We start from the raw sequence: 24758 nt of genomic DNA on the forward strand, positions 1-24758 counted from the left end.
ATATCACTCAGTTTATATCAAAAGTTGATAACAATGGTTAGAAATATTAATATTCCCGCAATGTTGACTTCTATGTCAACATTTTCGGATCCAATTACTGCATTGCTGCATTTTTTTCTTTTGTTTTTGTTTTTGAAGAGACTGCAATGCCTTTATATGTTAGTAAATTAGAACTATAATGTACCATTTTTTTTAATTTTTATTTTTAAAAAAACAAATAATAATGCTATGATTTATCTATAGAATTGAGCACAATTTTTAAAGTTGAGTATTTAGTTTTTAATCAAGCAACACTGATCGATGATGGCAGAGGCAAAGGGATGATTAATCTTTTCCCTCGTCTTTTTCTGACCAACCAAAAGCAATTAATTGGAGGAGAGGAGGGACTCCGTTGGAGTCAATTTGAAAAAAAAAATCCAAATAAAAAATGGTCAATTTGTACTCGAGGTCGCTTTGAACATTTACTAAACTAACTCCTACCATTATGTGGTTGAGTTTTCAGGTAATAAATATTCATTTTCTTGGCACAAAATATTATTAGTGAAGTAATCTAAACACTCATAAACATCAAAATAATAATGATAACAAGGATAAATATTCAAATTAATTTTTTTAAAAAAACTATTAAATTAACCACTTATGCTATAAATTTAAAAATTTTAAGACGAAGAAAAGAAAAGGGAAATTATTTTAGTAAGAACTTGTACTAACCAATAAAAAATACAAGCATAGTGCTTGTACTTTGATTTTTTCAGTCCCGGCCCCACATATTGCTAAAAAGAATATCTAGTGATTATCGTTTAGTTTGAACCTAGTTTGAACTTATACCATCTTGAAATCGAGTATAACTCAATTGGCATTAGATTATACTACAAAGCCACGAAGTCCGAGAAGTCCAAGGTTCCCATTTAATCACACAACTAATCAATATGTTTTTTCCCATAGTCTAACAAGTGCTATTTGGAGATTTGAACCTCCAAGATGTCATGAGCTATCTTTTCTTTCTTTTTTCTTTTTGAAAAGGAGCTATGTTATCTTACAACTTAGGAACTCTCATTCATAAATGTTAAAATGTTTGTGTTCAAACTTTGATATATCCCATTACTTAATCCATACGATAATATGAATTTCCATGGTTTTCATTTGTTTTTTCAACACAAAAACATCAGCACTACAATTGTCTAGCATCTCGGTCATGATCTCTGTAAAAAAAAAATTGTCTACACGGTACGTGAAATGCCTTGTCTAATTGTGATCAGAATCAGATGGTTAATCAAAATTTCCAATATTGTTATAAATATAAACATTAAGAGACGCAATTATATGCTTAGATTTCCTTAACTTTTATGCATTTCGAACAAATCATACAGAAAATTCAGCCAAAATTCCAAGATTTTAAGGGGAAAAATAGATAAATCTATCTATATTACTAAAAAGATGGCGGAGGAACACTCAAGATGACCTTAGAACAGAAGCAACGGACCTATTTTTTGATATAATCCTCAGGAACAACCTTAAGGAGCTTCTTCTGCTTAGACTTAGCAATCTTCTTCAGCGTCTTGGGATTTGTAATCTTCTGTAGCTTAGTTCCAGATCTCAAAATGTTCTCCTTCTTCTTCTTCTCTCTCTCTTCTCTCTTCTTCCTCTTCTCCACCTTGTTTAACCTAATCTGCTCCTTCAATTCCTCCTTCCGTTCTCTAAACGCCGCCTTAATCTTCTTCTGCCTCTCCCTCTCCTCGAACGTGGTGCCTTTTCGGCTCACCTGCATAGCGGACGTCCTGTGCTTCCGCGGCTGTTTCCACTTACGTCCGGAGACTTTTCCGGCAATCACGCCGTCGTATGTAGGGTTTTCGAAGGTCGGTTTGTCAGGATTTTCCGACGAAGGAATTGCAGATCGTTTGGAAGGCGGAGGAAGTGAGTCGTCGATCTCCATGGAGGTGTCGGCATTTTCAGATTCAGTGATGTTGAGGCTTTTTTCGGCTTCTTCACGCTTTCGCTTGTAGGTCTTTCCACCAAAACCCTCGTCCAGGCGGCGAAAGTCGATGGTGCACGCCATGGAAGAGATTTGAAGATTAGGGTTTCTGGTGGTGAAATTAGGGTTTCAGAGCTTAAAAGAATTTTTGTTAAAGGGATTATATCCAATTTATAGATAATGGGCCCAAAGTATTGGGCTCCGTTCGAAAATAGAATAGGGCTTTTATATCAATATTATTGGACCATACATTTACAAATTAATTTGTAAGTGAGAAATTGTGTAAATGGCCAAAACAAATATTCAATTGAAAAATCGGATGGTTTTTTAATTGTATGATTTATGACCAAAACATGATGTGTAGGATCCATCTTGCTACGTAAATTTCCAATTTTATCTTTTCAACCTCACACTCTCAACAATTACCACTAGCGTATATCCTACGATTTTAGCAGAATCTAGAGATGTTTCCGTATCGAGAAGATTTTGTTGGGATTTAGTTTATATTAACAAAACTTTCTAACCATTTTATTCCTGTAATTATTTTGTTTTTTTCCTTATTTTTTAAGATTATACTTATTTTCACCCAATTTCTTATGTTTCTATATTTTTTACGTTAGAGATCTTAACTAATTTCTAAACACAAAAACCATTTTTTAAAAATTACTTCTTTTCGACTTTTAAAATTTTCATTTTGATTTGATAAACTCTCCTAAAATATAGATATATTAAGAGTATTTTGATTTGTTTTAATGGACAAAACTATTGGAAATATTTCTTTTAAAAACTAAGCCTAAAAATATTATTAGAAAGGTTATGTCTATAAACATTATTAAAAATATTATTTTCAAATATAGGAAAATCGGTTAACTTATTCACAAACATAATAAAATATATGTTTATCACTAATTGACAAGATTTTACTATGTATGGAAATATTTCCAATAGTTTTGTCCATTAAAACAATTACTCTTATTTTAATAATAAAACATAGAAAACGATATATTAAAATAAGAGTAATTGTTTTAATGGACAAAACTATTGGAAATATTTCCATACATAGTAAAATCTTGTCAATTAGTGATAAACATATATTTTATTATATTTGGGAATAAGTTAACCGATTTTCCTATATTTGAAAATAATATTTTTAATAATGTTTATAGGCATAACCTTTCTAATAATATTTTTAGGCTTAGTTTTTAAAAATAAAAAATAAAAGACTAAGTGACGGATATAATTGGTTTTTAGTTTTTCAGAAGGTATCTAATTGAGTTTTATGTTTTTTTTTTTCTTTTAATTCTAAAAATGTCTTACAAATTTTTTAAAAACATTTTTTTTAGAAGGTCGTTTTTAAAGATGGTTGTTAAAATTCCCCTGTGGTCTAATGGTTGACATATATGGTCTTGAGTTCAATTCCCAAAATTTATATTTTTTTACTTCTACTTTTATTTTATAATAATAATTTATATTTTCATATAGAAATAATGGTAAACAATATTTAAAATATTTTTTTGTTGTATACTATAATTCCACGTCAATTCTCATTTTTCGTTTAACAAGTCTATCTTGAAGTTTTTTTTAACCATTTCAAAATTCAAAGTTAAATAGTTGGAAAATATGAATAAAATTGTAATTTGAAAAAAATAATTTTTGGTCCCTATATATTGGGTTTAGTTTATATTTACTTCTTAGATTTCAAAATTTTACACATGTAGTCCTTAAGTTTTAAATTTTGTTTCAATTTAGTCCATAAATTTCTAGATGTTATAATTTTATTCTTGACATTTGAGTTTTATTTCATGGTCATTATGTTTCAAGATTTACATTTTTAATCTCAATTTTTAACTAAATACTCATTTCCCGTCTTTAAAGTTAATTTATGTTAAAAAATTAAAAATCGTTAAAAAATTATAATTAATTAGATTTTACTATTTTTATCGCTTTTAAAATTCCACCTCACAATTATTTTTACTCGATTAATAGAAATTGACGGCAATTATTGAAAGTGAATATTTAATGAAAAATTGAGGTTAAAAATGTAAAATCTTGAATCCTAGAGATCAAATTGAAACAAAACTCAAATCTCAAAAGTAAAATTGTTACATTTTGAAATTTATGGACTAAATTGAAACAAAACTCTAAACATAAAAACTAAATATGTTACATTTTAAAATATAGAGACCAAATAAAAATTAAAGTCAGAGCTTAAGGATAAAAAATGTATTATTCTCTTAAAATTTTCATTATTGTTAGTTTAATTTAGAAAACTAAAAATCTTTGAGAGAGTATGTTTTCTGAAAAATGACCCAACAATGATGGAAAAGATATGTTTTCTTGGAAGGATACGGATAAATTAAAATTGTTATTATTTTCTTATATTTTATCAATATGTTTATTTTGGTTATTTCTCTTGTTTGTGATTAGTCTGTACATTTAAAATATTGATAATTTTTTTTTATCAGCATGGATTTTTTTAATACATATTGTTCGTACCAAGAGAAATTTATTTCGTGGAACTTGAATTTTGTATTTGTATTAATTTTGTGAAAAGTGAGTACAATCTCTAATATACAATATTTTGATGCTTTCAAAATAAACTATAAACTTTAAGCTAGTTGATCTTCTTGAACGATCGACCTTTTTTTGGGTGATCGACTTTTGGGCTGGGCTTGTTGATCTTTTTGGGTGATCGACCTTTGGGCTTGTTGATCTTCTTGGATAATCGGCCTTTGGTTGATCTTCTTGGATAATCGGCCTTTGGGCTTGATGATTTTCTTGCATAATCGGCCTTTGGGCTTGATGATCTTCTTGGAGGATCGATCTTTAAACTTGTTGATTTTCTTGGATGATCGGCCTTTGGGCTTGTTGATATCGGTCAAGAAACTTGTTTCGTGGAGTTGAACTTAAGTTGGTGTTAATGTTGAAGTTGATTTGATGCGATGTGGTTCGATCTCTAGTACTTATCCTCTATTCTCTCTCAGCTTCAGAAGTCTTTGATCCTTGATGAATTCTCTCTGGGCTCTCTAAATGTAGAAAAAGCTGCCCCTACAAATGAAGAGAACTTCTCTATTTATAGAATTCTTAGGCGGGCTTCGTGGGCTTGGTTGGTCCATGGGCCTGGCCCTTGGGCCCAATTAGTTGGTTTTGGGCTTGATCTGAAATTTGGATCCAATTCATTTTTTTTTTTGTAGTTTGGATTTTAAACCCAAATAATAATATCAAATTGAGCCAATTTAATCTCATCTGATTCAACCGTATGACGTCATCGAAACTTGTCTTCAACTCAATTTGGGACATGTGTCAACTTCTAATTGGACCCAAATTTTATGATTTAGAAAATTCGTCATTAATTTAACAAACGGCGTGGTGACTTGTGATTGGTCCAAAATTTTGTCCTTCAACAAATGCCCCCTTTCGAGATTTATGTACGCTTACGGGTGGGTGAATCTCGAAAAAAAAATGAAGTTGTGAGCGAAATTCAAATATATTTATTCTTGAATTTGACCTCAACTGATGTGTTAGTCAAACTATGAATTCAGTACATAAGTTTAACTTGAATTTGGGATAAAATTTGGAATATAGCCAAATTTTAACTTGACATTTTATTCATAATTCAATATCAAAGTTAACCATTTGAATTTTAATAAAATTTGGGATATGGCCAAATTTTAATTTGGGACGAATTTGACATCTATCTCACCACCCGATTTGGCTGGCTTAAATTTAGAATAAAATTTGAATTAGAATCTCCTCAAACTTTAGACTGAAATTTGGAATAATATTTGAATTTAATTCCAATTTGAATGGAATATGAATTTGAACTTAAATGGAAGAAATTTTGGAGAGCCAAAGTATTGTAAGATAGCCTTACTAGCGAGATTCTCCTCCATGAGCAAGACTCTCATGAGCGAGATCAAACTTTCCTAGCGATACTCACTTACCAGTGATACCAGCAATGCTAGCGATACTCACTTACCAGCGATGCCAACGATACTCACTTACCAGTGATGCCAACGATACCACTTACCAGCGATACCAACGATATTCACTTAACAGCGATGCCACTTACCAGCGATACCAGCCCAATTTCTAGTTAGATTTCCTTCTCCATATGAGCTGTTTGCTTGTTTTTCCCAACCAGTTGTCTGCTTATGCACAGATTCTCTTGAAATTTAAGCTCAAAATTTCCTGCCGTTTAATCTGGAGATTCAAAACTTCATCGTTGCCCCCAATTCAACCAGCTGCCTCAAATTTTTTTTAACTAAAAACGTTTTGTAATTCATTTTACCACAACTTTGAAGATTTTGAACGACCGGATATCCTAAGGTTATCATTGAGGCAGCAAGTATTTTTAATTTGCTCGACAAAATCCAAAGCAATTAATGATCCAACTGTCTTACTGCAGAAAACTCTTGATCCACCTACTGCCAATGTTGTTGAAGATGCACCGAGTCTGAACTTATCAAATTTCGGCTAAAATCGGGATTCCAAAACCAGCAACCAGCATCCAATCGAGTGTGATACAACCAGCAACCAGCATTCCGAAACCCAATAACCAGCATCCAATCGAGTGTGATTTTTTTTAATCTTAACCAATTTCGGCTAAAATCGGGATTCTAAAACCCAACAACCAATATTCAGTTCAGATAACCCGTGATCTTATCAAATTTCAACTGATTAGTAGAAAATCCCATCCGAACTTAACTATATATATAATGGCAGGACACATGGTTTTCTTCATCTTGAAGTGTGATTTTTTTTGTTCTTACATCCTTTGCAGTTTGCACGCTGTTGCAAATCAGACTTGGATTGTTGTGGGGAGACGGTCGTCTGTTCAGAACTGCCGTAGGAGGCTGTAAGTGAGAAGGAAAAAAAAAGATGGGAAATTAGGGTTTCTCTTCTTTTTGTTTTTATATATATATATTTTTTCTTTTTTTTCTTTTGTTTTTCTTTCCTTACGTTTCTTTCTATTTTTTTTGTTTTGCGTTTTTTTTTACAATTTCCCTTTCTTTTCTTTCTTTCTTCTTTTATTTTTTTATTCTTTTTTTTTTACTATCTTATTTTCCTTTTTTTAATTTTTTTTATTTCATGATCTCTTTTTCTTTTCTTTTTTCTTTTTTTCTTTTTTTAAATATGCTTTTTTTTTTCCTACTAACTGGCCCCCCTTGCTTTTTATAGGAGTTGAAGCGTAACTTAAGAGAGCATAACTATTTTTTAAAAAATCTTGTCGGTCGTCAGTAATCAGGGTGGGTTTTTTTCTCTCACGTCCGTGTGATCGACTCCTTGGTGTACATGTTCTTCCTCGTATTTGTGCATCCTGATTGTCGTGGGAAGGGCCCGCAAAGGCTTACAACTCTCCCATTCGATCACCCTAGGGAGGATCCTCAAAAAGGTTTGCCTCGTAGCAATTGTTCATGCATCCTGATCGTCATGGGAGGGGGCCCTGCAAAGGCTTACAACTCTCCCATTTGATCACCCTAGGAGGATCCTCAAAAGATTTGCCTCGTAGCACCGTTCATGCTCCTAATCGTCATTGGAGGGGCCACGCAAAGGCTTACAATTCCTCCCATTCGATCACCCTATGGAGGATCCTCGAAAGGTTTGCCTCATAGCACCCTTCATGTATCCTAATCGTCATGGGAGGGGCCCCGCAAAGGCTTTACAACTCTCCCATTCGATCACCCTAGGGAAGATCCTCGAAAGGTTTGTCTCGTAGCACCGTTCATGTATCCTGATCGTCATGGAAGGGGCCTCGAAAAGGCTTACAACTCTCTCATTCAATCACCCTAGGGAGGATCCTTGAAAGGTTCGCCTCGTGGCACCGTTCATGCATCTTGATCGTCATGAGAGGGGCCCCGCAAAGGCATACAACTCTTCCATTCGGTCACCCTAGGACGGATCCTGGAAAGGTCTGCCTTATGCACTGCTCATGCATCTAGGTCGTCATGGGAAGGGCCCTGCAAGGCTTACAACTCTTTTATGTTTTCACCCTAAGGAGGATCCTGATAAGGTGCAAAGCTTACAACTCTCTCGTTCGATCACCCTAGAGAGGATTCAAAGGTCTGCTTTATAGCGTCGTTCGCATATCCTGATCCTTATGGGAAGGACCCTGCAAGGCTTACAACTCTCCCATGCTTTTACCTTAGGGAGGATCCCGATAAGGTCTACCTCATTATGTTACTCATTGATCAAAATTTGAAGATAAGGGAAATATGCCATCAAGTATTGAAGATGAGGAGGATATGCCATCAAACCTTGAAGATGAAAAAAATGTGCCATTAAGCTTTTGAGCGGAGTCAGATTGGCTAGAGTCGATCTCGCGTACAAGGCGGAGCCAGACAGACCAGAGTTATCCTCGCATATAAGGTGGAGCTGGATGGACCAGAGTCGTCCTCGCATATGAGGTAGAACTAGGCAAACCAAACTTGATCTCGCATATGAGGTGGAACCACACCCACATTTTTGGAGAGGAAACAAAGCTACACTAATTTTGGAGAAGAGGTGAAGTTGTACTAATATTTTGGAGAGGAAATGAAACCGCACCACGACTTTGAAGATGGAGTGAAGTCGCGCCATCAGTTTGGAGATGAAGTGAAACCGCGCCATCAGTTCAGAGATGAAACGAAGCCATGCCACGACTTTAGATATGAACGAAGACGTGCCAACATTTTGGAGAGGAAACGAACCCGCACCACGACTTTGAAGATGGAGTGAAGTCGCGCCATCAGTTTGGAGATGAAGTGAAACCGCGCCATCAGTTCAGAGATGAAACGAAGCCATGCCACGACTTTAGATATGAACGAAGACGTGCCAACATTTTGGAGAGGAAACGAACCCGCACCACGACTTTGGAGATGAAGCGAAGTCGCGTCATTAGTTTGAAGATGAAGCAAAGCCACGCCACAACTTTGGAGATAAAGCAAACCACGCCAGACTTTGGAGATAAAGCGAAACTGTGCCAACATTTTGGAGATGAAGCGAAGCCACACTATCAGTTTGGAGATGAAATAAAGCCACGTCATCAGTTTGGAGATGAAGCGAACCACACCAGACTTTGGAGATGAAACGAAGCTGCGTCTTGATTTTATAGATCGAGTCATTGAAGATGGAGTCAAGCCATGCACATCGACCTTGAACTTGAAGTTGGAGTGGAGTCATGCACACCGACCTTGAACTTGAAGATGGAAGTGGGGCCATGCATGCCAATCTTGAACTTAAAGATAGAGCGGCATCAACGAAGCCTCTGAACTTAAAGATGGATGAGTATCGACGGAGCCTTTGAAATTAAAGATGGAGAAGCATTGACGAGACCTTCGCACTTAAGTTTAACAAAACATCAGCAAATTCTTCGCATTTGAGTTTGACGAAACATCAGCAAATGCTTCTCATTTGAGTTTGATAAAGCATCGATAAATAATCGACATCTAAGCTTGACAAAGCATCGGCCAATCCTTTGCACTTGAGCTTGAAGTATCGGCGAATCCTTCGCATTTAAGTTTGAAATATCGGCGAATCTTCCGCATTTGAGTTTGATGAAGCATCAATGAATCTTTGGCAATAGGCTTGACTTTGTGACTTTGAACATGAAGATGGCATCGCAAAACCTCTAGACTTGAGCATTGAAGCATCAATGAAACCTCTAAACTTGAAGATGGAGGAGCATCGATGAAGTCTCTGAACTTGAAGATTGAAGAGCATCAACGAAGCCTCTGAACTTTAAAATGGAGGAGCATCTAAGTTTGATTTTAAAGAGGAAGCGAAGCGTATTCCAAGTGTGTGCCTTTTATTTACTGTGCTGGCTCCTTATGAGGGATGAACATCTTCAATCCATTGTATTGCCCCCAATAGGGATGAACATCTTCAATCTGGAGTGTCATTCTTTAACGGGGATTATCAACATCAATCTTGTAGTATTATACTTAGGTGGTTGTGGTACATTTTTTGATGGATTAAACTTAAATTTCTTTAAGTTTCCTTCGTACCTTTAAAGAAAAGGATCAAATCATGACGTAGTTCAATTTTTTTTTTTTTTTTAATTGGACTGAACTTGAAGTTTCTTTCAAGTTGCCTACATACCCTTCTTAATGATAGGGATCAAGTCATAATGTAGTTCGAAAAGATTTTTTTTTTTTTTTTATGCGCGACTGAACTTAAATTTCTTTAAGTTGCCTACGTACCCTTTATAATGACAGGGATCAAGTCGTAACATAGTTTGTACAAATTTTTTTGGGCCGTTCACATTTTAAGCTCATGTGATCTAGGAGCATTATGCAGTTTAGGCTCTTGCGATGAGGAAATTTTTCATTTAAACATCAGAAGCTCTTATTTCATCATGGTTTTGATTATCCTCTTCATTTGTAGGGTTCGTCAATATGATGAGTGTTGGCTTCACTATCAAGGAACCTTCTGTACTTATGTCAACAAAAAATTTCCTCTTCATTCGTGAAGGTACACGACTGTGAATCTTTTCGTCGTTGTTTTCTTCGTGGAATGACGTTGGCTTCAAGATTTTCATCCTTCCTTTACGTTGGTTGCTTGTTGTTTTGAGACGATCAAAAGCATTTGTTGAAGGTTGAGCTTTCTTTGATGTGGATATACTTTCTATGAAGAGTGGTAAACTCTTAAAAGAAAGATGGAAAGAGGGGAGCCTTTTGAAGGCTGAAGTTCGAGCAGAAGTAGTCGTTGAACATTGGTCTTCTTCTCTTATCGTGGCCGTACTCAATCTTTGAAAGACCGAAGATCGAGCACTTAAAGGCTTAATACGATCGAAGACAGAAGTTCTTTGCTTCATTTCTTCTGAGTCGTTGACTTCTTCAGCAGTAACATGATTGTTGTCGACTTCCACTATGCCGACAGTGTGACATGCAATAAATTCTGATACTTTCTCTGGATGATTATTGAGAAAGCTTTTTGGGAGAAATTCTGTCGAAGTTTCCGACCGTCGGAATTGAGGGAAGTCCTTGTCTTCTTTCTTAGCAGGCTTAGGCTTCCGTGTCATCTTTTTGCCTTTCTTTTTATGAGTTTTGTTTATTCTTCTATAGCTTCGATAGAAACGTGACTCTTTTTGGGTGGAGTTTGGTTGTCTTCTCTTTCGATGAGTCACTACTATCCACCCTTCGTTGTCATCTTCAACAAGCTCATCTTTCTTTTCGAAATTTGCTGTTTGAATCTCTTGTTGGAACCGAACAACTATAGGCTCAAATTCTCCAAACTGGATCGGGCTTTGTCTTTGAGCATGAGACACAGACAGTATTGGAACATTTGAAGTCGCTGCTACTGTAGCGTGATTTGTCTGAGCTACTTCATCCAAAGCTAGCTCAATCTTCTTTTCACTAGCCAACTTCATAATTCGTTCATTCAGCACGAAACACCTTTCAACTTGGTGACTAATGACCCGATGATATTTGCAGTAGTTAGGATCATCTATTTTTCCTTCTTGTTCCGGCCGCTTGCATTCCGGTAGCTGAATAAGTTGATTCTCTAGTAGTTGCTCCAACATATCTGTCATATCAGAGTCAGGGAATGGATAAACCTTCTCTTGTCGTTCTTTAAGAGTTGGATGACGCTTCTCGCCCTCATTGTGCCTTCTTTCAAATTTTGTTTGTTTTCCTTTGGAGGAAAATTTCAGCGGGGTCGCATGAACGACCATAGATTCTTTTGTGGCACTACCCACGATCTTTTCAGTGCCCTTGGCATCATTTTTGTATTTTTTCCCTTTAGAGACTAAGAAATCTTTAGTTCCCCTGTTGGCAATGCTCAGCTCCATATAATGAGCGCGTGTTTCCAGCTCCTCAAACGTACGAGGTTTTATCCCTTGTAGGATGTAGAGAAGCTCCCAGTGCATGCCTTGAGTGCACATCTCCACTGCAGATAATTCAGTAAGTCTATCTTTGCAATCCAGACTTAAAGCTCTCCATCGATTGATGTAATCGACGATTGTCTCTCCCTTCCACTGTTTGGTATTTGTCAACTTCATCATGCTAACAGTGCGCCTTATACTGTAGAAGCGGTTCAAGAACTCCCTTTTTAGCTGTTCCCAACTGTCAATCACTTATGGCTCCAAATTAGTATACCAATCGAAAACATTTCCTTTCAAGGTACGGATGAACTGTTTGACTAGCTGGTTTCCTCTGGTTCTTGCATTTTCGCAGGTTTCAATGAAGTATGCAACATGTTGTTTTGGATTGCCTTTTCCATTGAACTGCTGAAACTTTGGAGATTGTTACCTAGCTAGCGTTCTCAGGTTGTCGATTCTCTTGGTGTATGGCATCGAGTACATAAAGGAAGTTTGCAACGATCCTCCGTATTGAGCTCTTATAGAGTTTGTGATCATATCCTAGAGTTGTTGAACTGACAGAGAGGCAACAGAGGTGGATTGTGGTGGCTGACTTTTCTGCAAGACAGTCTTTCCTTTGTTATTGGCTTTTGTAGCTGGGGATTGACTTGATTTAGCAGTATCTTGAGCCTATATTTGATCTTTTAAAGCAGCGATTTCATGATCTCGCTCCTCTACAACCTTTATTAGGAGATTTATCTTTATCTCCATCTCTGCCATGATCGACTCAGTTGTTACGTCAGTCATCATGACAGACACTACCTCGAAATGTGATTCTTTCTTTGATAGATCAGTAGCAGAAGCATAGTTGTCGAACAAGGAATTTTTTCTAATGACGATCCCGCCTTTAGGAGATTCCGTCAACTGGTCCCAGATTTCCTCCGTGATGACAGAGCTTATGTAAATGTTGCTTGCAATGGTAGCTTTAGATGCAACTTTCTCTGGTTCCATTTGTAGATTTGTTAGACTTGGATGACGAGAGAGAGATGAGAGGTAGAGATGTCCCACCGGGCGTGCCAATTTGTTTGCACAAGTTTTCAAGAGAAATTTATTTCGTGGAACTTGAACTTTGTATTTGTATTAATTTTGTGGAAAGTGAGTACAATCTTTAATACACAATATTTTGATGTTTTCAAAATAAACTATAAACTTTAAGCTAGTTGATCTTCTTGAATTGATCTTTTTGGGTGATCGACTTTTGGGCTTGTTGATCTTCTTGGGTGATCGGCTTTTGGGCTTGTTGATCTTCTTGAGTGATCGGCCTTTGGGCTTGATGATCTTCTTGGATGATCGATCTTTAGGCTTGTTGATCTTCTTAGAGGATCGGTCTTTGGACTTATTGATTTTCTTGGATGATCGGCCTTTGGGCTTGTTAATCTTCTTGATGATCTGTTTTTGGACTTGTTGATTTTCTTGGAAGATCGGCCTTTGGGCTTGTTGATCCTCTTGGAGGATTAGTGTTTGCACAAGGCTTCCAGAGAAACTTGTTTCGTGAAGTTGAACTTAAGTTAGTGTTGATGTTGAGGTTGATTTGATGCGATGTGGTTCGATCTCTAGACTTGATCCTCTGATTCTTTCAGTTGAATGCGTACGCTTGATTTGAGGAAGCGAAGCGCGTGATGATCGTGGAGTTGAAGTCTTGGAAGAGTCTTCTTCTATCTTATAGGAGTGCAGCTTCAGAAGTGTTGGGAGTCTTCTGCTTGTTGATGAATTCTCTCTGGGCTCTCTAAATGTAGAAAAAGTTGCCCTACAAATGAAGAGAACTTCTTTATTTATAGAGTTCTCAGGGGGGCTTCGTGGGCTTGGTTGGTCCATGGGCCTAGCCCTTGGGCCCAATTAGTTGGTTTTAGGCCTGATCTGAAATTTGGATCCAATTCAATTTTTTTGGACTTTAAACCCAAATAATAATATCAAATTGGGCCAATTTAATCTCATCTGATTCAACCATGTGACGTTATCGAAACTTGCCTTCAACTCAATTCGGGACGTGTGTCAACTTCTAATTGGACCCAAATTTTATGATTTAGAAATCCTGTCATTAATTTAGCAAACGGTGTGGTGACTTGTGATTGGTCCAAAATTTTATCCTTCAACACATATAAAAGTTTATAGCTATGTATATTAGACACAATTAAAAAAAAAAACTTGATTTTTTTTAATAAAAAATATATAAAACAAAAAAGTCATAAAAAACTTATTTTGATTTTTAAAAAATGAAAAAAAACTATCAAACATGTTTTTTTAGCTTAATAAAATAAAATAAAAAATAATTGTCAAACAAGTTTTTGAAAACCAGAAACAGTAACAAAATATGGATAATTTTTCTTTTTTAAGAACAAAAAACCAAAAGATTATTAATCGAGACCAAAATGATTATCAAATGGGCCTTCGTTTTTTTGTTTTTAAAATTTATGCTTCGTTTCTTTTTCCAATTTTCTTACTATAGTTTTTGCCTTTCGTTAAAAAATGGTTAACATATTATTTTCATCCATATGTTTTGGAGTTTGTTCGATTTAGTTTATACACATTTAAATGTTCAATTTTAGTTCATACACTTTCAACAAATCTTAACTTTAGTCTTTCAAAGTTAATTTTTATCGAAATTGGTTAAATAATAATATTTTGTATAAGAAAATACAATATGTGAATACATTTCCAAAATTTATAGTGCAAATGCTAATAAATAATAAAATATCAATGAGAAAATCAACATTAAACTACAAGCACAGACTAAATTTAAGCTTTATTGAAGTATGTGACCTAATATTTGATATTTAAAAGCAAAATGACTAAAATTGAACGAATCATAAAGTACAAGAACCAATATGATATTTTTTTTAAAAAAAATATTTGTATTCTCAATCAAATTTTAAAAATAACAATAAATTTCTAAAACTATTATTTTAGTTTTTAGAATTTAGCTTGATTTAAAAAAAAATATGGTAGAAAATGGAGAATAAAACTAAAGAAATCTACAAGTGAATGTGGTGTTTATAAAATATATATATATATATATATATACTTTTTCTTTTTTATTGGAAGTTACTATTGTACCAACGTCATTTCAAACGAGTGATTTTTTAATTTTATGAGTGAGTATTATGTATATGTTTCATTGAATTAAAATATAAAATAACTTTTAACCCTATAAAATTTTAAATTTGTTGTGACATTTTCTTCTTAGTTTAACAACAGATAGGGTTACGAGATTCAAACCTTTTAACTTAAGGCCCATTTAAATTGATTTGAGGAACAAATATTTTTAAAAAATTTAATATTTAAATACTTTTGATAAAAACGGATTAAAATACACTTTAAATGGTTATCAAACACTTTAATTTCTTCCAAAGTAATCTATTTTTTGAATTAAATACTTGAAAATATATTCCAAACATATCCTTAGACTATCTTAATCAGTTGAACTAATTAGTTCAACAAATATATTTTCACATCGCATAGCATTATTTTGTCAACAATTTTAACCTTTGGCGATGATAAAGACTTAACTGAATCCTTTCCATTATATTTTAACTGAAATTGAAACTTTTAAAATATTTATGATGAATTGAAAGCTCAAGAAAATATTAGAGATCAAAACATATATTTGTTTAATATAATAAATTAAGTTTTTTAGCAATTTTATAGTTTTGTTATAGTTTCAATTTAATTTTGATATGATTTAGCATAATTTAAGGGATAAGAAGTTCAAATTTTTCACCTCACATGTTATTGAACTAAAAAAAGAGTAAAAATTTTGATTTAATCTTAATGATCCGAGTATTTATTTTCACTAGTTTAGGAACACATGTAATGCACGTGAAATCTCCTAATTTTTATTAAAAATTTTAAAATATATGAAATTTTTTAAGATGTAATAAAAAGTATATAGTTTTTTTTTTTAGTGTTTTCATATTATCATCTTTATATATACACAATATATAGTACTAGTAACAAATTGTGTTTGTAATTAAATTAAATTATCAAATAAATAAATAAATATATATATTATGAAATTTGGTATCGTAATATTGATAATGCAACCTTTTTTTATTTAAATGTTTTTTTTCATATATTTACTTTTAAAGCAGTTACTCTCCTACATAAAATGATGAATTTTATTTTAAATTCTTTCATGTGAAGGAACAACAAAGAGAAAAATGTATAAAAGTTTAAGGAAAAATGGGAAAAATGAATTTTTCTTCATAACCCTGTTTGAGTCTTCGAAAGTTATGTTCAAAGAAAAAGAAGGTATACATAAAATCTTCTAGGTTTAATTAAAGTAATTAAATTTTTTTGTTTGTTTAAAATTTATTTATGTCACAAATAGATGTTATTTAAACATCATTTAATAGATACATTATGTATTATATTTAAAATCGTAGAATAATTTTTTATTTATAGATTACTTAACAAATAAATACATGAAACTTGTTTTTCTTCAAATCATATGAAATCCTATTTCTATAATTTATATAGCATTTTTCTTTTTCTTTTTTTAAAAAATATTATCCTTATTATTATGCTACAATAAATCGATTTTTTAAAATAAATTAAATTTCAAAAATTATTTCGAAAGAATTTAAACCCATGACTTGCACCTTCACATTTGTTCCCATTATCACTACACCACTTTTAGATTTCAAGAATATTGGTTTTTTTGTTATATATATATATATATATATAGTTTAATATTACTTAAATTTTATATTAAAAATAACGATAAGTTGAGGGGAACATGTGCCACCCTTCCCCTACATGGTTCCATTGGTGGCCAAGAGTATAATAATCATATGCTTAAAAATGAGGAGCAAAGATGGAATATAAAGATTCTCTCTACTTTATCCTTTTATATATGGTAGATTATTAGATTCGTGGCAACACGTATTTAACAAGATCTAGATCGATAATTTTGAACGTTATCCCCAACATCAACTATTTGATTCTTTGTCCTTCGCATTCCTCCATTTTGATGTCGTTTTTAAGATCATCAATGGCTTTCGCTATCTTCTTTTTCCTCCACAATTCAAAATCACATTATTTGTTCAAAAGTTTCTCTTCTCACAAATTTTGGTGTACCGTTCTTCTTCGTCTTTATTGCTTTGATAATAAATTCGTCTTTTGTGTACTTGCAAACTTTACGGTAACATTCAACAAGATTAAATGTGACCATCCAAACAAAATAATAATAATAATAAAGATAAACAAACAAAAGAATTAGAAAACTATGGATAAACGAAAGGGAATCATACTAATAGCATGTTTGGAAGAGATTTTAAAACGGTTAAAATTATTTTTATCATATTCGATTGATATATACTCCCAAATATGTATTTAATCATTCAAAATCAAATTTCATTGTACTAGTAAGGAATCACGTGCATTGCGAATTTTGTAGTGAATATTGAAAATTCAATTTTTTTTTTTTTTTTAAAATTGAATCATGTTAATTTATCTTGGCAAAAATTTTTATTGACCACAAATTTAACTAAAAAATCATTTTTATAATTATGTAGTTTGAAAGATATAAATTATGTAAAATTATTTACGTGTTTGTTGCTACTAATGAAATCCTAATTTTAAAATTATATTATAGTTTGTTCATAAAAAAAATTAACTTTTAAAATCAAATGGAATCAATCATTTTAGCATATTAGGATATAGTTATTAAAATTATGCAGATAAATTATCGGGCGTACTAAAAAAATGATTATTAGGCTAGTTATTATTATTTTTATTATTTTCGTTTCAAAGATTTTGTTTTTGTTTTATGTTTTGTTTTTTTTTTTTTAAATTCAATAGGTTTTATATGTTAAAAACACACCCCAACAAAATTGAGACCCCATTTGAATTGTGATCAGAAAATTTGTTTACGAAAACAAAGAATTATTAAAAAAACAAAACTGAATTCTTCTTTCATGCAATATCCAAAAACACTTTTGGTTCCAAATTCAAATTTTTAAATTTGAATTCAAAAGTCAAAATCTGTGTTTGGTTGTGAATTTGAAATGCGAGATAAGATATAATTTGTATTTGATAAAATTTATTATTCTAGATAATTAAAAATAATAATTTAATACAATATTTTGTTATTGTAATGAATTTTTTATCGTTAATAAAGAAAAGAAAAATAGTGGAGAGAATTACATGATGGAGAAAAGTTTTCTGAATCATAAAAATACAAGTGATAAAATGTGTAAGAGAATAAAAAATTATTTATGAGAAAATAATATAAATAGTTTCCATCAAGATAAAGTAAAAAAAAAAAAAAAACTTTTATAAAAAAGGAAGTGTTGGGTTTTATGTGTAAATGGTAAATGTAAATAATTTACTGTCATCGATAAAGAGTTATCGATATTATTTCAATAAATATTATTAATTGTGTTGTATTCTATTTTGTCTTATTAATTCTAAATCTAATAAACTAATATCCAAGCCTGTTTTATGAGTCTTGAACTGTATATAGAGAAATACAGGGATCAACGTTCAAGATATAGGCTAAAGGGTCTATAGGGATAAGGTTTGGTACCTTATCCTAGTGACACTATAAATACGACTCACTTTGTATTTGACACAAACACAATGATCCAACTCATTCGTGTAGGTGATATGTGAGTGAGGGTATCCTATGCAATGAGTTTGTATAAGACCGGACCGCGAAATAGTAACCACTAGATGTAACACTGTTGACTAGTTAGGTTTCTATTTCAATAGGATGACCAAAGCCACATAATCTTAATCCTGAGTGTATTATGAATTCCTATTTACGAGGAATTTTTCTTTGATTTGTATGGGTAAGAGTAGCCAGTTTTTTGACTCAATAAGCCTACCATTTTGGGACAAGACCGATTAAAGAGCTAAGGACATAATAATACAAGATGAAATTTATTCATTCCTAAGTTTAGGGTAAGTAGATAAGTGTTCCCTTATGTGGTGTCTCCAGGACTTAACAAAAGACCCTACCCTCTCACTGGCTTGAGAAGGGTTTCTGTTTAATGGTTGAACCATAAACAGACTGTTTAAGAGAAGTATTGGTAAAAGATACAGAGGTAATACAAGGGTAAAACGGTAACTTGATCTAGTTGGTGTTACAAACACTCGTGAAGGACTAACTTGCTATTATTGATCTATATCCGTGGACACAGAAATATATCTGCAGTGAGAAGAGTGCAACTGTGAGTCTTTAGTGAAGTGTACCCACATGTAATGAATATTGATTAATTTGGTTAATGAGTTTAGCCCATTAATCTCATATCGTTGGAGCTTCTGATCTGTAGGCCCATAAAATCCTTTTGTTAGCTCACTAAAGGGTATTAATGAGGAATGATTTGAATTGTTGAATTCAAATGAGGAAATTGTGTATTAACGTGATTAATATATAATTAATTATAGATGTAATCTATAATTCAAATTATGTTAGAGAGAAATATTTGAATGAGATTCAAACATTTAATCATGTGAATTAGATTCATGAAGAATTAAATAATTATAATGATAAAGAGGTGGAAGAATATAAACATGTGATGTTTATGTATATTAATTAGTTAACTATATTAAATTAGATTTAATATATGGTTATTTAATTAATGTGTCAATTAATTAAATAATGAATTATTTAATTAATTGACGTCAAGGGTGAAAAAGAAAATACAAAGGTTAAACCCCTTCCCATATAAATTCGTCCTATTAGCCCATTTAGGCCAAGCATTATTTGTACAAAAAAGATAGCTAGCCTCCAAAAAATTTCCTCTCTACACTCTCCTTACAGACTCTCTACCTCTTCATCTTCCAAGTGTTGTAAATCACTAATCCAACTCTTGAAATCCTAGAGAATCACAAGGTTATTCTTGTCGTAGTGTTGGTGATCGTTGAGAAGATGTTCATGTGAAGAACAAGAGAAATTTTGAAAGGGTTGGGAATCTACGAAGGTAAAAATCATTCACCCATTTGTTTCTCCTTCATAATACATGCTTAGTATGATGTTTTTCATCTTCTATTTTGTTTAAGCTTGCTTTCCTAAAATTTTTAACTAAAAATTGATAAAAGATACAATTAGTAGAAAGAAGCAGACTTCTTGACTCTTAAGATAAAGTTTATAATATTTAATTTGTAATTTGAATGTTTTAAGTGTATTTTGTATTCACAATTTTTTTAAAATAAATTTTGAAAACAAAGAAAAATACAATTTATTGTTTTTGAAAATAGGCTATTTTAATGGCTGTTTTTTATTTTTTATTTTTTTAAAAAATAAGTATACCAAATACGTTTTTATTGTTTTCCTTATTTTTTGTTTTTGAAAACATGAAAACAAAAATGAATCACGCTAAGCTTTTGAAAAGAATTTTTTTGTCATTATCAAAACTTTTACAACAATTTTGATATTGTTTTATATTTAAAATGTAAAATAGATATATTTTTAAAAGAAGGTAAAATAGATACTGTATTTATAATTTTTAAAGTAAAACATTAAATATATTTTTTTCCCCCAAAATCTTCATAATTCTAATTTCACATTTATATTTCCCTTAAGAAGGAGATAGAATTTAAAATTGAGAATTATGAAATTAAAATTAAAAGAATCAAATCAATTACTATATGATATTCCCTTAAATTTCTAACCCCTCTCACCATATCCTTTAGTCTCTAAAAGGATCTATTTATATAAAAAGCAAACATATAACTACAAAATTATCATCACCAATCGATTAAATCCCATTTTGCTTTCTGATTTCAATCATTATTTCAAGAAAAATTAGTCATGAACTTAGAATAATGTTTATTCGAGGTAACTTTTTATTTGTTGAATGATTTCATCATGTTGCAAAATTTTACTTGTTCCTCACCTTGGGAATGGACGGATGACTAATACGGTTGTGAAATACTTATTCAATTTCTTTAGCAATTATTTTTCATTCAAATAGTTTCTTCTAATGTAATAACATCTTGAAGGCAAACCTTTCACTTCAAAAACTTCTTCAAAACACAATTTATGGTGGAAATAATTTTTTTAAAAATAAATAAACAAAGAAAGAAAAAAAGATGGATAAAAGTACTTCCTCATTGACTTAGTAACATTTTTTCCTTTGAAGAACAAAAAATTATAGTGAAAGATTTTGTTTCTCAATGTTTCATGGAATCTCAAATTTGTTATGATAATGAATGTACTGGGCATCAATTTCTTTATTTGTATAGGTACTATCACACACTCATATACTTACAATGGAAGAGTTGTGTCTCATCATCATTAAATCCAAATAATCATGTCTTTTCAAAGGTACGTGAGAACTACTACGTGAATCTCACCTTATAGCCCATTTTAATATAATATAGACGTAGATCACATTTTATTGTGTAAAATCAAGCACTTAATTGATTTTGATTAGTGATTAAATGTGGTTTTAACTTTTTCAAATTGCTCCCATGAAACATGGCCAATTATATATAACATAATTGCCGGTAGAATTCTCTCACATGAATTTTCTTCCTTTAAGGCTTAAAGCCGCTTAACCGAGTCTTGAAGTTTGGAGTCAATAAGTGTGTGGGATTAAAAAATTTGTGTTTAGAGTGCATGAGTTGAATTAATAAGTTAGAGGTATTTAGTTTAGTTTTTTTTATTAAAAAATATAACTTTCTGGTAATTATTTTTATTTGCTTTAATTTTTTGCATAACACTTCAATTATACATATATTTTTCTAAATTCTTAAAACTGTCAACTTAAACCTTTATGTATATTTTGTACTTTTGTATAATAAGGATTGTACTTGAGGTAGACAAAATACTCTTATTTCATACAAACCACAAAATTATAATATAATTTCAGTCTTTCACATTAGTACAATGTATGAGTGTAATATGAACATAATTTTAAAAGTATTCCATCAAGGGGTATAAGTCATTTTATGGCATCTTATGTCAAATTGTAGGTTAAGGCTTATTATGCATATATGTTGGCATTGGGAATGTGACTAAAGTCCTACATCTCCTAAATAGGAGATGATCATGGGTATATATGGAAAGAAAACTAAGGGTGTGTTTAGAGTACCTTTCTAAGTGATTAAACTAAAAGAAAAAAGTTATTTTGAAAAAAAAAAAATTCATGTGTTTGGCAACCACCCAAAATAGATTTTCAAAAAATGAGTTTAAAATAAGTTGGTTTATGATAAACACTTAAAACCAACTTTTAGAGAAATGATTTTTCAGTGTTCAATGGTTTATAAGTTTTATGAGTGATTTATGCAAAAACAAGTCGTGCTTTAGCATTGATTTTTGAAATAATGTAAAAATATGTCTAAAAAGAGTCGAATATTGAGTAATTCTTGTGTTTTTATGTCATGGGTAAGAAAATGTCAAAATTGTGATTGAATTACGATCACAAGGCTTTAGGTGATAGAATGTTGAGTTACAGAGAAGAGCCAAATTGCACTCAAGTTGCGATTAGATTGCAACTACGACCTGCCAGAAACAAAAAATTTTCCATATTTCTTTCTTTAATTTTTTTGAACATTATAAATTCTTCTCAAATTCAATCCAAATCAGATCAAGTCTGCATAGTTTATTCTGTCCAAACTGATTAGAAAAGAGCTACAGTGCATTCTAAGGAAACCCTAACCATTTGAAGTCTATAAAAAGCGTCATTTGTTCTCTTTGATCAATTGTTCAACAAGCTCAAGCCACCAAGGAACTTTAGAGTTTTTCTATCTTTTATTTTCCATAATACACCCAATGGATTGTTGTTTTCGTTCTTCTTCATCTTTCTAAATCTTTTTTGGGTGTTTGGGTTGAACAAGCACAAAGACTAGTAGTCATCTCGAAAGGGAGGGCTTAGCTAGATTGAAAGGTAAGTTGAAAAGCTCTATCGTATTTCCTTTCCATTTTAGTATACTTTTGAATTCTTACAACAGTGTAGTTTACATCATTTTTGCTATTTTTTTATATTCTTTTACATTTAAACAAGTTTGTATTCGTTTCCATTCATTTAGTAACATGACTTATTACATTCTTTACACTTTGTGCTCTTCACTTTTCATTATGAGTTAAATATTCTTTTGGGATTCAAAGATGTGGATACCCCAAGGATGAAATAAAAGCTCCATGTGTGTCCCCCTTTTACTTGCTCAACACTGAGTTCACATTTGCTTTTATTGATTTAATGTAAATTGTTAACTTGGATTATTGATCACCTAAGTTAGCATACAATGTTGAGTCTAATATTGAAAGAGATAGATAACAAACGGTTTTCATAAAAGTAATATCGGAGAAAAGTTTACACGGGATTTCATTTGACCCCTAAACATAGGGTAATGTCTATAGAATCATTTAGATTGCATGGTTAATTATCTAAGTTTGAATTAGCCATAAAAATATGTGTCTGATTGCTTAGTCTTCTAAAGGTGATTCTTCAAAGGAGAATGGAGTTGAACGATTTACGTGGCTAAGTGTGTTGATTGGGGTAGATTACAAGTGCAATATCTTCCTATACAACTTAATCCTTCTTAGATGGGGTGCATCTTGATCACATGCCAAGTAGTATCTGGATCTAGTTGAGCAGAATATATGCAAGCGTATAATCGACGTAATGTCCAATTTGCAGGTTGCAAATTTATTTTGAATCTCATACTTTTATCATATCTTTTCACAATCAAATAAATTTTCTTGATTACCATCAATTGTAAACTGTGAGGAGACTTTCCTTTGTTCAAAATGGATTGCTTATACTCTATTCCCTTGAAATTCGATACATTGACTTATCCATTTTATATTACTTGTTGGTAATCTATACATGCACCTAGGGACTGTTCGTTCTAACATCTAACATAATCTTCATCGAAGGTAGTCAACGAAAGTGTTCACCATCGGAGTTTGACTATCAGAGGTGGTCATCTAAGCACATTTCATTGGATTGAGGTGGCAATAGTTATGCAATAATGGTTGTTGCCAGAGTTGGGCTCCGGAGGTGGCTGCCAAAGTTGGCTATCAGAGTTGGCTATCGAAGCATGTCGCTGATAACTTGTAGAAATAAAAGTTATTTATGCTGCCTTATCTAGATATTGTGGCCAAAGAGAAGGAATATGCATCGATTGTATGAAAAAGGAGCTCAGAAATACAATAATTATAAATTGTCGCAATTACACCCACTAACATTGTCAAGATGGTAGAAGATGATATTTTTATTCCGTTTTGCAGGAAATCAAGTCACCGTTTGCGATCGAGGCTCAACGAGAAATTGAACAATGCATCTCTGTCACATTGCGCTCGTCAATCAACAATGAATAGATGATTAACGCAATGACGATGCAATGCGACAGTCGATTCAGAGCTGAATTTCAACCGCATGCGGTAATAAAAACATCGCATGCGAGAAACCGATCGAAAGATGCAGCTGAGCAAAGCAAACGTGGAGGAATGTGACACGTGTACAACTAACCATTGTGTAGATTTGACGGTCTGATTGCATAACAGAAGGAATATTTATTCCTCCATCTTTGAAATTTCCATAACAAGAAGTGGGGTCCACAAGCCAAGAGTCAAAGCTTTTCATCTATAAATACCCCCATAGAATTCAGAGAAGATATACTTGATATGGGTATAATTGATACGAGGGCTAATTAATACTGGATTACTGAGAGAGAGGCTGAGCTGAGTACTGATCGGAAGAAATCTAGGAAGAGAAGAGACAAGGCCGAGAGGTGAGTCTCAGTACGAATCTGCCAGATCCCCGCCATGAAGCTCTGTGCTTATATCTCTGCTACCGGTTGAGCAAGCCTGAGAGGGAAGTTCATCCTTCTGTTCACTTCATCCACGCTGGCAAACAAATCTCCATCCAGATCGGCGCTAAGACGTTGGCACTTATTTGTATTTGTTTCTAACTCTATTTCATCAAGTGTATTTCATCTTCTTAATCTCTTCATTCACAAATCATGTATCAGATGCTAAATAGTTTTATTGAATGT

At 32.4% G+C, this 24758-nt stretch overlaps 1 protein-coding gene and 1 long non-coding RNA gene across 6 annotated transcripts; one reads left to right on the forward strand and one right to left on the reverse strand.

Moving 5' to 3' along the window:
• Nucleotides 1-1300: 1300 nt before the first annotated feature.
• On the reverse strand, nt 1301-2124 carry LOC120067338 (protein PXR1). The gene has a single exon (XM_039018903.1). The coding sequence runs from the start codon at nt 2054-2056 to the stop codon at nt 1484-1486; it is 573 nt and encodes a 190-aa protein (XP_038874831.1). The 5' UTR covers nt 2057-2124; the 3' UTR covers nt 1301-1483.
• Nucleotides 2125-19515: 17391 nt separating this feature from the next.
• Nucleotides 19516-24158, forward strand: LOC120092639. Of its 5 annotated transcripts, none has more exons than XR_005486110.1 (3): nt 19516-19735; nt 21000-23887; nt 23992-24158. It is a non-coding gene; the product is annotated as an uncharacterized LOC120092639 (long non-coding RNA). The 5 variants fall into 5 exon arrangements; XR_005486107.1 differs by having other exon boundaries at nt 21000-23398; nt 23638-24158; XR_005486106.1 differs by having other exon boundaries at nt 21000-23398; nt 23642-24158.
• Nucleotides 24159-24758: the final 600 nt, after the last annotated feature.

This window comes from Benincasa hispida, chromosome 12 (assembly GCF_009727055.1).
Source record: "Benincasa hispida cultivar B227 chromosome 12, ASM972705v1, whole genome shotgun sequence".
Classification (NCBI taxonomy): domain Eukaryota; kingdom Viridiplantae; phylum Streptophyta; class Magnoliopsida; order Cucurbitales; family Cucurbitaceae; genus Benincasa; species Benincasa hispida.